Raw genomic sequence first — 13,744 nt, forward strand, 5'->3', positions numbered from 1 at the left:
TTCATCTTGGCAATCTGGATATCCAGAAATATCCTTGGTTGTTACACATACATTAAATAGGATAAAACAATTATATACTTCTTCATTATGATAGCATTACAAATGCTAAATGGAAAATATACTGAAAGCAACCTCACAGCTAAATATGGATGAAATGTTTTTCTCCTAATATATACATATCAGCACCTTGAAGGCTAGTATTTTCCTTGCAATGGTGTTATTTCTTTCATACGAATATGAATAGGAATATGGTTAACTTTTCAACAGATGGTCACTGTTAGACGCAGAAATGTATCACAATTAAATAAAATATATTTTCAAAATCATCAATGTGATGACACACATTGTAATCATGTGCATCTTTCCAAGAAATTAAGTTTGTCTTTTCCAAATAAGGTGATAAAATGGCCCTCTTAAGAATATGACACAGGATACATATTACTGCAGGTTGAAAGAAAAGTTTTCCTAAAATCATGACCAAAATGAAGTTATAGTCTGTGTTTAAAAACTGTAAAACCCACAGAATGAATGAATTTAGTTTTCAAGGAAATACATTTAAAAATCAGTAACAAGTTCCCCTTAGAATCATGCATAAACTGTTTATTTTTATTACATAGCTATTATACTGTATTGACATTTAATCTAGTTTTAGGACATAAAAAGATGCCATGGAAATGTTATTTTATGGGATCTACTTTCATGGGATTATTTCTAGGTCATTTCAGTGACAGTGTGAAAACAATGTGACATTAAGAGAAAGATAGTAATAACAGTTGTAGGCATGAGATAAAGAAACCCTGAGGGCTACCAATGAAGTGAACTGAGCTGTAAATCCTTAAAAAAAAAAAAGAGAAAAGGAAATATTTTTACCCCAAAGCTCCAGATTTTCCTTCCTATGAGCTTGTTGCTTTAATAATTGGAAATGACCTCAGAAAGGTTATTTCATTTCTCTTTAAAACTCATTAGACTTTAGGAAACTTAGAAAACCAGTGTATTTGCAGACCTCTTACAAGGACTGACACTGTGTGAGCACGAATCTGAAGAACCATGTACTTAAGTGTAATCTGCATTTGAGGTGATGACAAGTATGTACATACACTGATGGATCAATAGAAATGCCCTTTGCAGGTATCATAATTTTAGTCTTTTTAAAATTTTGAAGAGAGAGATCCTGGGACATAAGCAGAGAAGAGGAAGAATGCCCCCCTCTTTCCCTGCTAACCCAGTGCTTCCAAAATGGGATCTCTCTGCGGTAGAAGAAGTGTCAGAGAGAGAATGTTGCTGCTGGCACTGTGCCCACCAGGCCAACCACACAGCTGGGGAAGTCCCGACTTGTTCGTGATGTGTCTGTGATAGGCATGTCGATGTTTGCTGACCTTACTAATTAGTTGCCATCATTCTGCCAGAACATAATCACAATATCTGAAGATCAAAGAAAACAGGATTGAGTGTTCCATCTATTTCTTGGAAAGCGTTTCAAATGCCATCATCATGTTATAAAAAGTCATTCAGAATTCTCAGAGTCACCAAGAGGGCCCAAATGCTTCAATTAGTGCTGGTGGCACTGACAGCCCTCAGTCAGTCTTCTGAACTGGGTATTTTCTCCTCCCATTATACATGTCCACCTACCAATCCCACTCTGTTGTCCATCTAAGAAATGAGTTGTAGAAGAAGAATTAAAAGAAGAACTCTTTGAAGAATTAAAAATAACTGGATTGGGCTTCCCTGGTGGCGCAGTGGTTGAGAGTCTGCCTGCCAATGCAGGGGACACGGGTTCGTGCCCCGGTCCGGGAAGATCCCACATGCCACGGAGCAGCTGGGCCCGTGAGCCATGACCGCTGAGCCTGCGCGTCCGGAGCCTGTGCTCCGCAATGGGAGAGGCCACAACAGTGAGAGGCCCGCGTACCGCAAAAAACAAAGCAAAACAAAAAAAACTGGATTTGTGAATTACAAATTCTATACACTATCCATAAAGATCGATTTTATGTTCATAGGACTTCACAATGAGTATTCAGAAAAATGCCTAGATGAGAACTAAAGAGAAAATAACCACATTTACATATCAGAATGCTAATTTCTATGTGTGTACCCTTTTCATCGTGTAGGAAAAGAGTACGTGTTAGTAGTTTGTGGTTATAGAACAGCTAGACACAAACACACACACACACTACACAGAGCCCCCAGTACAATAATTCTATTTTTCCCCTGTGGTAACATATACTCAGGTATGATGCAGTCATCCCTAAAGATTATTGAGTTACCCTTGCAAAACTCACTTTGAAGTGGGATTAACAAGATTAGTTCATTAATACATAAAACTCGGGGGCTTTGCAGTCTTTGCATTTCCAGGACTTGGGCATTATGTTTCTACACCTTTATCTTGCTGTTCTCACCGTTACGGCCTCAAATGTAAAAACCTCTAAAGTAACCAATAATGCATTTCTACCACTTTCTTTCCAAAGTAAAAAATTATTTTAAAGGACAAAATGCTTCTAGGTAGAACACTGACACCAACAGAAAATACAATTAAGTATTGAGCAGAATGGTTGAGGTAATTTTAACATGCCACTGGATCAATTAGTACACAGTAATTTGCCAGATATTCAGTGTTTCAGCAAACCCTTGGGCAAAGTCTCTTGTTAAGCAAATGACTGGAATATTAAATAATTGAAATGAAGTGCTACAATGTACCACATTCCATAGTTTTCCCTAGTCACATTAGGAACAGAATGTCTAATGAAGTTATTATTCATTAAAAATTTAAATAACATGGTATTTTAGTCCTGGTAGTTAATGGTTTAACAAGTCTGAGGAATTTCTAACTGGTCCCAAAGACTGACCATCAGGAATAAAATAATAAAATCAGGGTATTTCAGGTTTTCAGGGCTCAGAGAACCAAAGTCTGACACAATCAAGTTTTCCTGACATGGTTCCTTTTTCCTTTTCTTGGTTATTGTTATTGCATAAATGATGCATAAAAATTAATAAGAACTTTGCATTCAAATTCCTACAAGGTGGTCTTTGGTTTTTTTAGATAAACACAAGGGAACTACTACCCAAGGCAATTCTTCTGTCTACCCATTTCAATGTACAAGCATTCTCACATAATGTAATTTTAAATTAAAGGCTCACTGCTATTTCTCCTGGGTATACATTTGGCTTTGCTAAGTCTATAAAAACAGTCTTGTAAAGGACTCAGACTGCATTAGAAAAATAGTCAACCCACTTATGGTACCTGTGGAACAACTTCTTAATAATTTCCTCCTTTCTATTAATATGATATTTCACATTAGAGTTTATTTCTCCATGGACATTAAGAGAATGCCTCTTACCTCGTCCCTAGGTAAAAGTTGTCTAGAGAACTTTTGAACAGTTTGAAAGTTGATTTTCTGTTATTAATATTGCAAGAAACATAGAATTCTAATTGAAATTGGAATAAAACCAGTGTAGGAGTTGGGTATATGGTAAGTAGAGGTATCTAAATTGCAAGTTCTTAATACAAAAATTTTTTCCCATTGCTTCTATTGATAACGTTAATTGCCGGTTATAGGATAGAAAGCAGAACGTTAAATGGCAATATTTAAATAATGAATAATACAGTAGGTGTCATTATTTCTTCTGAAGTTATATAATTTTTTTTTTACCATTTAACACAATAGCAAAAATAATGTGAGTAATAAGTACTGATTGCAGAAAGGTGCTTGCAAATGAATGTGCATCTTTGCATTGTGAGCATTTTACGTGCCTCCTAATAAATACAGTTGTTTCCATACCACAATAAATATGCAGCTCTTAAGGGAAAATAATTGGCCATGACAAGGATCTGGATCTCTTATGCACTCAGCCTCAGGTTTAGAGGGTGGAAACAGTGTTATAAAGGGTTCAGAGTTGAGAGACAGATGAGTTAACTGGAGAATGTAACACAAATGGGGAGTCAGTGAAGGTCAACCCTCTGTCACGATGCCCTTGTGAAAGGCATTCACAGCTAATTTCTTGCGTGACATGGATGCAAGCTCCTCCTCTCATGACATAAACCAGTATTCACCATTTGTCGGGCTAGTACCTTTCGGTACTATTTGTACCAGCATAAGAGTAAAGCAGAATAATGTTTCCTGGTTGTCCAAATACCTATTTCTGCTAAATAGTGCCCTGGATCCAGAATTAATAACCAAATAAAATATCTCCATCTTGTCAGAGATGTAGCAATTCCAAAGTCTCACAAAAATATCTCGTTCCCATTCAGTATCTTTCTCTACTGGGACAGCAAATAACAACCAATTATGATGCTGTTGCATGGGTTAGGATGTACCTATTAACAAGTGACTCATCTCTTCATTTCATGTAGTTGTCAGATCTTAAAACCAATATCTAACTCTAAATAAAACTCTCAAGAGATCTACTATGTCCTTACTCAGAAGTACACTATGTACCTTTCCACGAACTTGCAATCCAAATTGAATACATTACCTTAAGACAAACAGCCAACATTCAGTGAAACCCTAAGTAGCTCAGAGCACAAAACACCCTTCCATAATATAGAGAAATAATTCAAAGTTAAAATGTATGGAGTTCACATATATAAAGCCTATATATGTGAATATAGTTTTCACTATAGAAACAATTTTTCCAATTTTAGTAAATAATGTGAAGAAAAACAGCCAATTTGGTTTTTCAGTAATGGTAACTATAGTAGTTTCTCTGCAAAAAAATGAGTCATAGTTTTATGAATTATTTTCTAAATAATATTTTATTTATTTATTTATTTATTTATTTATTTATGCAGTACACGGGCCTCTCACTGTTGTGGCCTCTTCTGTTGCGGAGCACAGGCTCTGGACGCGCAGGCTCAGTGGCAATGGCTCACGGGCGTAGCTGCTCTGCAGCACGTGGGATCTTCCCGAACCGGGGCACGAACCCGTGTCCACTCTCAACCACTGCGCCACCAGGGAAGCCCTAAATAATATTTCTTATTAATTCCCAGTAACTAAGAAATGGAATGTAAATTACTAAGAAATGGGCTGCATCGAGGAAACTGATAGAAACACCCAATTTTCTGTTCAGAGCCCACCCTGAACTCATGGCTCATGGGTTCTCAGAGTCCCTGGCAAGTAGCTTACATACAACCCCATTCCCAGAAATAGAAAGAATTCTCTAAAAGTAAAATATGTAATCAGAAACAAACTCCTTCAACTTTACTTGGGTGGATGGTGTATACAATTTCAATAAGGAGGCATTCCACATACACAATTTTTTAAAGAATCACAATTTCCCCCCAATTTTAGTAGTATTAATTACTGCTTTAATGTTAGAGCTGATTTGTCATTCATTATACGGTATATCGGCCTTCTTAGCATTTATGTATTTGGTTTTTTTTTGCAAAAGTTTTTTCATGATGTAGAGAATGAAAACAAAGAGATAGTTCATTCTCAAATATTATCTATTGATTTAGGACTCAATTTTTCAGGTAGTGTTTGAAATTCCTTACATATAAAAACTCCTTTCACCATCTACCATCCATCCTCTACAAATAACAGGTTTTTAAAAAATTGAAACATTTAGATCTAACCTAAATTTTGTTACTACCTACAGTATTTTATAGTTTTCACCCTAAAGTAGGATAAAATTGCAAAATGCAATATTTTTTCTTTGACACTACAAGTATATCATTTATGAACATATAGAAACAATGAAGTCCTTTCTCTAATTATCATTATTCATGCTCTTGCTTTAAATTGTTCAAGTGGTAGCGACAATTTACTAGAAATCAGGGTTTACTTTTTTGCCTTGAGATTCTTTTTTAAGGTGAAGACAGTATTACCACTCACTCATTAATGTAAATATGACCATCTTATAGAGGCAGACATTGCATATCCGAGTTCTGCCTCTGTGAGTTTATCATGCCCTTTCAGGAAAGGAAATGTGTAAATAAGTGCTTTTCTGCAATTCTAACTCGAGAAATTAACAGACTCCTATCTTCTTTGCTGATGCTTAATGTTTTTTTGTGGGGAAAAAAGATAAGTGTAATGCATAATAAATAGCATGAACAAGGAAGGCACTCAAGGAATAGATTCATAAAATTTGCTGGTGAAACTGATTCCACCTTAACAATAAGCAATCAAGAACTACAGATTGAGACGTGCTACGTATCCACCACTATCAAAGGAGTGATAGGAAACGTACAAACATAATCATGGGATCACAGGTTCGGAGAAAAGACTCTTAGAATTCATCTAGTGAAGATGCCCTCTGAATGATTTCCTCATATCTCTTGGACTTTAGAGGGTTTTGGTTGTTGGTTTGTTTTTAAATCGGGAATTTTTCACGTATCTTTGAAGCTCCAGCACATACATACAGCACAATAGCTGTCAGTGGGAGGCATACAATAATACTGGTTGATTTGAATGAGCAAATAAATGAATTTATGATTATACACATCTCTACAGAGTGCTTGATTCTTCAGCCTATATTTAAGTGCTGAACTGTGGGGCCTTTAGGGACTTTCCACCCCCTCACTTGTTCCCGTAAACCAACCTCTTGCGCCACTCCTTCTCCCTATCGAAACCAATTCTTCTCCCTATCGAAACCAATTCTTGGAGTTTTTCAGTTGACGGGGACTTTCCAGACAGCGGGTAATTTTCCAGTTGCCCGTAACAGGTATACGCCCTAACCGCCACAATGAACAAACAACTATAACGGCCAGAAGGTGGGACAAAAGTTCCTAAGCCAATGAATTCAAAAGTCACCACATTTACCCAATCATTGTGAGAATATACCCGCCCTATGAGTAAATAAACCTATAAAAAGTATGTGATTCCGCTTTTAGGGGTTCCCCATCGGCCTCCTGCGTGAGGTTCAGGGAACCCCGGTGCATCGGCTCCTAATAAACCTCTTGCGTGTTGCAACGGCTCTCGACTCTTGGCGGTTCTTGGGCGAGTTGGCATCCCTCGTAGACCGTCTGGGTCTAACAGAACAATTATACTGAGCAGAGATGATCTTCTATATATTTCTTGCACACTCTTGTTATCAGACATATGTGTTTAATTTTTGTGAGGTGTAGCGGCTTTGGTATAGTTAAGAAATTTATATAATGGTGGGCCCACATGGGATCACCCCACTCTCTTCACAGGACCCGGAAAAGAAGCTCCAAGCATCAGGAACCTGCTGATTGTCTAGGGCAGGAGGAGGCCTCCTTTGTCCCAGAAATGGGACTTGTGTGGGAAGGTCCTGCTTAGAGGAAAACAGACTTGTCTCCGAGGAAACAGAGGCTTAGGAAAAATACACAATTTATTAAATACAGATATATTTATTTTATAAGTAATTTTTTTAAAAAATCCTAAAAAGAGTTCACTTCTGAAGCAACCCAGCTTTGTTGTCATTGAAAACCTGCTCTGACAGGATGTCCTTGTTCTGAGCCAGCCCTTCAGGTCAGCAGAGCGCGATGGCCCCAGGCTGATCATCTCAGGGGGAACCCCTGAGCTTTTCACATGGTGAAGAGACTAGTTTTCTTTCAAGTTTGCAAACCAGCTGTTACTAGTTGCAAATTCAGTGTCTTTGTTTCCATTTCTCTTACTTCATTTTCTCAAGTCTCAGCAAGATTCCTGTCTTTCCCTATATTATCTTGATGCTCAAGGACACATTTCTTGTCCTATTCTTTCCAGAGTGAGCAGAGTGATCACAGCTGGGTCTTTTCTCTGTGCAGTTCCTCAAAGGCCAGCTCATTTGATCAGTGGGACAGGCAAGCACTACTTATGGTCACATCATTCTGCTGACTTCAAAGGGGCTTGAACTGGACCATGAATTTGTAAATAACAACAATAACAATAATCATAAAGCAATGGTAAATATAAAATCATGTCATCTCAGAGTCACAGCTCCTGAGACAGTGATGCAGACCCTTGTTTATCAAGGGGGACTCCTTCAGGCACATGTGTTAGAAATGCCTGGGACACATATTCAAAATCTGATTTTGAGGAATATTGAACTCACTGAGTGGGAACCTTTTAGGTTAATGTCCTGGGATCTGGATATTTACAATGCTATCTGAGTAAGTCTTATGTATAATGAGGACTGCGAGTTACTGTAAGAATCTCCAAAGGCCTGATACTTTGTTCCCATATTATTAGCATCATTTCTATAAAGGCACAAGTTATGAATTTACGCAGCTAGTCCTCTGCTCTACTACCCGGTGTCCAAAATTGCCTCTACCGACTCTGTATATTTAGAAATCAAGCAAAATATATTAGAACGATTTTTCAAGAAGTCATGATACTTAATAATGTTCTTTCTAATATCTAACTTCATCCATGCAGATGCTGTTGACCCTATTTCTTCAACTTGTCTGACATTCATCAGGAAAAGGAAAACAATCACCATCCATCACAGAACAATTCTTTCTCCATCTGCACACCATTCTTAAGACAGCCCTTTGATGTGATTCTTCCAGGATGCATGAGTCAGCATCCAGCAGTGGGATTATAACCCACCTGGAAATCCTGGTTCCAAAACTGAATGCACCATCTTCCTCCACCCAGGCTCCCTCCTCCTTCTGGGTTTTGTTGTCTTCCAGGGAAGCATCACAGCTCACCAGGTTCTGAGTTAATCATACCAGAGTGAGCCGTGATTCTGTCGCCTCCCCTACCCAGACAACTGCAGAGTTCTTCCCATAACTCCCCAAGAAACACTTTCAAATATCTCTCATCCTTTCCAGTCCCTTAATTCCCAGGTTGCCAACACCAGTGTCTCTAGGCCCAGAAACAAAGTTAACATGTGTGTAGAAACAAAGTTACTGTGTATATAGTGTCTTCCCTTAGAAATGAACTTATTTACAAAACAGAAGTAGAGTCACAGATGTAGAAAACAAACTAATGGTTACTGGGGATAAAGTGGGGGGAGGGATAAACTGGGAGATTGGGATTGACATATACACACTATTATATATAAAACAGATAACTAATAAGGACGTACTGTATAGTACAGGGAACTCTACTCAGTACTTTATAATGGCCTATATGGGAAAACAATCTAAAAAAAGAGTGGATATATGTATATGTATAACTGATTCACTTTGCTGTACACCTGAAACTAATACAACATTGTAACTCAAATATACTCCAATAAAAATTAAAAAAAAAAAGTAGTAGTTGTTATTGTGGCCAGACTGTAGAGTACTTGCCCAACCTAAAGGCATTCAGGTTGATTGCCTACTATCAACCTAACAGTAGAAGAATAGGATGTTTCACGTTTTCCTTTTGTCCAAAGATGACTTAAAATTAGTTATATGTAGTCTACCATTTGCTTTTGTTTCTAAATTGTTTTTTCCTTCTGGTAAGTGACCTTAAGTAGAACGACGGCATTCTTGCCTTTGTCATAATCAATCATATTCTGTGCATCAGTATTCAGGGTCATAGGAACTACATGAATGCCGGAGAGAAATTAACTGAAGCACTATAGTTGCTTTCTTATTACTAGAAATTATCTGAGCCAAAATACCAAGAAAGGATAATAGCCATTTTGAGCCTGGATGATATATCCAACTGAGTCATAATGTGGAAGAGACCATAGGAAAACTTCATAAAAAAAGAAATATATATTCAGCATGGTAAGTAAACCTTTAGAATAGGTGTAAATTTTAAAACTATTATTTAACATTTCATACAAAGAAATAGAAACACTCTGATCAGAACTGTAATCATGTAAATAAATGTGTGTGTAATTTAGGCACAATGTGTAATTCCACTGAAACACACACAAACTAGATACACACAAATTATATATATATATACACACACACACACACACACACACACACACCACACATATATACATTCTCAAAAGGTGTTAGATATTGTTTGTGCAGAAAAACATGCACAGAGTCATAGATTCTTAGAATAACAAAGACATTAACAATCATCTCAAATTTAATATACTTTTAAGATAAAGAAATTGACCCATTCAGAGAGATGAAGAATGAAAGATGAAAAATGGAAGGGGCACCTCTGTGTAACCAGATGAATGGAAACCTGCTCAGTTAATAGTTTTGCCTCCAGCTCCCAGGGGTCACATCAAAGAACAAAAGGCTGGTCCCCAGGATAAGCAGTCATCAGATGCTACTGAGGCCCTTGGCTCACCTGCAATGGATAGTGATGGCCAGTGACAGTCACTGTAGCTCAGATTACATGATTAATCTCATGTACTGCCTGGTACCTAAAGAAAAACAGAACACTGGGAGGCATGGCTAGGGTACCCCACCAGCACTGGGATAAATAGTGACCAGTTCCCTGAGGATGGATGTCCAGAGATGCTATTCAGAGACAAGATGGATATCAGGGATGAGCAAAGAACGCACACATCACTCCACGGGCACAGAAATACAAGTGCACTATAAATAGTTTATAGTTGGTCAACATGCATTTTTCCTAAATATCATTTTAAAGTAATTCTTTAAAAAAGTATTTCCTTGTCAGTTTCTGTTCTGTGACCATGCAGCCTGCATTCTATCTTCAAGCAAACTGTTTGTATCTAACATCAAATCTCTTGAGAGGCATCTTCAAGAAACATATTACAATCATTATGACCACAAAAGAAATGACTCTTGTCATGCTGAAGAAGAGATTCCACAGGGAACAAGTACCTTCAGCATCAGAAATGTGATTATTTACATCTCAGTCAAGATACCTTCTTTCATCCCCCTGAGGTGGAATTATCTGACAAATTAAATATCTTTATTTGGATGGCAAGGGATTATGAGAGTCACTTCCTGAAATACAAATAAAGGAATATACACTCCAAGTCAGATCCCTAGTGTGACTTTCATTTAATGGAACTCACTTTGAATGATCTGAGTATTTTATTGCCTACGTTCTAAATTTATAGATCCTCAATAAGAGCGGTCTCATATCAGACACTAATCTAATTTGATCTTTTTAAAGTGGGTATAAGCTTAAAACAGACTCCTTTGTTTCTCGGACTTCAATCTTCATTAACTTTTTCCTTTAAATCTTAGCTTGAGTGGAGTTTTCCTTTTCAAAAAGCTATTCAGCTTAGTTCAAAACTTCTTAGTTGGGTTAACCACGTCGGCTTTAAAAATTTAAGCTCAAACATTACCTGTGATACATTCTAAGAATATTAAGCACCCAGTATATAATATCAACCTTTCCTCCGATAAATATCATTTTCTACGATTTTTTAACTTGAGAATCTCCAAAGGAAACAGATTATATTTCAAATGATACTTCTTAATAATTGAAATTAAGTTTCTTCCCTAGGTAACAATTCACTAAAGATTTTTATTACATCATCTTGTGTTTATAACTTCTTAGAATGGGTGCCAGACCATATTATGAAAACTGTTTGGCGCATGAAAGCAGTACAGTGAAACAGTTAAAAATGTAAGCTAATGAGTCAGACTAATAAGGCTCAAATCCTGTCTTCTCTGTCTACTCCCTGGGTGACTGCACAGCTTCTTAAGCTCTCTGTTCATCAGTATTATCATTTTAACAATATCTGCTTAATTGGTTGGGAGAATTAAATGAGCTAAGACTGTAATGCACTTAGAACAGTGCTAGGCAGAGTGCACTAGATACATATTAACCATTATTACTATTACACGAGAAGAGGAGAAAACCAAGATCTGCAAATCAGAGAATCAAGACACCAAAAGGGAGGCACAGAAGCCAAGAACCTCGAGAATCTGGAAGGTGAGAGTAGAAAACAATGGGTCAGATAAAAAGCTTGATGGTGTTACTGGGACTAATCCTAGGGCAGGTGCTGCCCACAGATCTGATTTTGGGGTGGAAAGGCCATATTTAAGGTGCCGAGGACTGGACCGGGCAGTTAGCTCTGTCCTCACTCTATTCTTGCTGCACCACTTAGACTGCACTGACCAGAACCAGCACTTGGATTTTAAGCTAAGACACATACTCACGATGATATTCTCTACCTTTTAGAAAAACGGCATACATGTGCAACCTCATCACAAGAAAACGGAAAGCATCTCAGAAGCAAAAAGATCAAACAAACATTTACATTTCCCCTACGTCAATGCATATACCTCAGCAGGACAACATGATAAAATCATCAGCAGATTGGCAGAAACAGAACTAGAAGCTACGGCAGAAACGGCATCTAATAATTTTTAGGCATCTCAGAGGTTACTTGCGGGTAAAAGAAACAAAAACAACAGAACAAATGTCACATCAATGAAACTGACTTTTATCTGAAATAAGGTATCTCTAGAAAATGATCTTTATCTGAATCGAATTCTTCCTAAAGGGGAGATAGGGAATTCTAGCTTCCTCTTGCTCCCAGTATGTTGAATATTCATCTTGTGAAACAGAACGCAATTTGCATAATGTAGGGCCCAGGTCCGTGTGCAGGAACACCCTTCAGGGAAGGTGGAGGAAGGTTCCAAATGACAAGGGTATTTCCCAGCTCACCACGAAGGGAATCTGCAGCTCACATTTCATCTTCTTTGACAGATTTCCCGGATTTGCTGAAGAAAATATATCACATTGCATGGGAGGCCCCAGAGGATGCTTCTTCTCTGCTTAAGTTTTAGGTGTGTGTGTGTATGTATGTATGTTTACATGTGGTTTTTTTGATGATGGTATTTAACAACAGACTTTTAAAGAATTTATACTAAGATGACACGCAAACCTAAATAAGAGAATTTTCTTTGAGGCTCCATGATTTTATCCACTTTTGCTCAAGGAATAATGGAAAGAAGTATTTTCATCTAAGTCTCTATTGCTTGGACTTGTGACAGATATGAATTCTAGCTGCATTATAATATATGGATACAGTATACCTGGATATGAATTATTTGTAAACAGTAAATATTACAGAGGAGACTAGAAGGTGCCCAGCTACTAGTACACATTAACACAAAACCGAGACTTGCTTAAATTTAAATGCAATATCCATTTTGATATTAGAATTATTTTCCCAATAAAGCATTTACTCAATCTGAATTATCACTTTTAAAAGAACTAATCTCTCCTAAATTTACTTTTGTAGAATTCCCATTTATTCTGTTTCTTTTTATAAAATAATCTTTTACAAGAAACTCCCTAAGACAAGCACAATTCTAAACAGTAGAAAAAGATTATATCAATATCAAACGCTTTCAAAATTGCTCAATTTTCTGTAAACTGCGAGATATAAAAATATGCAAACGCACAATTTTAAGAGGTGATATAACTCTTCCACTTGATACACTGATATTATCAAACATTGAAGACTAATGAATTAATAGCTCCTACAGCATTGCAGTAAAGGTCAAATACTAAAGCAAAAATGAGTCATGAGACAGAACTTCCTCACTTTTGTGGTTGATGCTCTCGCTATTTTGCAGACATTGAATGAATGGCCAATATCTTGGGCATGCTACTTACCGATGGGTAGAGGTAACCTTCTCCATTCATGGCTATATACAACCCTGTTTTCACTCCCTGGATGGCCACGACGCGCAGTCCCACTGGTATGAGGTTGAACAGTGCTGTTAAGAGAAAGACAGTCTGTCACCAAAGGGCAGGAAGAAGCAAAGCATCCCCATCACTTTTCTCTGTCTCATTTGTTCTATTTGCGAAACATTATGTTTCTTACAACCTTCTGAGAAGTTCCAATTCATTAACTTTTATTACTCTATTTAAGAAGTTTCTGTTACAAGTAAAATTTGCACTTGAGCTCCAATTTATAGATCTTAGCAGTCTCCCTATAGCATTCTGAAGGCATAATAAACAGAATC

General features: G+C 37.3%; 1 protein-coding gene across 3 annotated transcripts in view; it reads right to left on the reverse strand.

Moving 5' to 3' along the window:
- Window positions 1-13,744, reverse strand: part of FGF14 (fibroblast growth factor 14) — a 639,343-nt gene that overhangs the window by 100,866 nt on the left and 524,733 nt on the right. For all 3 annotated transcript variants that reach the window (XM_032611350.1, XM_032611348.1, XM_032611349.1), the window contains one exon: window positions 13,392-13,495. In XM_032611350.1, the coding sequence (XP_032467241.1) occupies window positions 13,392-13,495 (104 nt within the window). The remainder of the gene's footprint in view (window positions 1-13,391; window positions 13,496-13,744) is intronic.

Source organism: Phocoena sinus, chromosome 18, assembly GCF_008692025.1.
Source record: "Phocoena sinus isolate mPhoSin1 chromosome 18, mPhoSin1.pri, whole genome shotgun sequence".
In the NCBI taxonomy this organism is placed as follows: Eukaryota; Metazoa; Chordata; class Mammalia; order Artiodactyla; family Phocoenidae; genus Phocoena; species Phocoena sinus.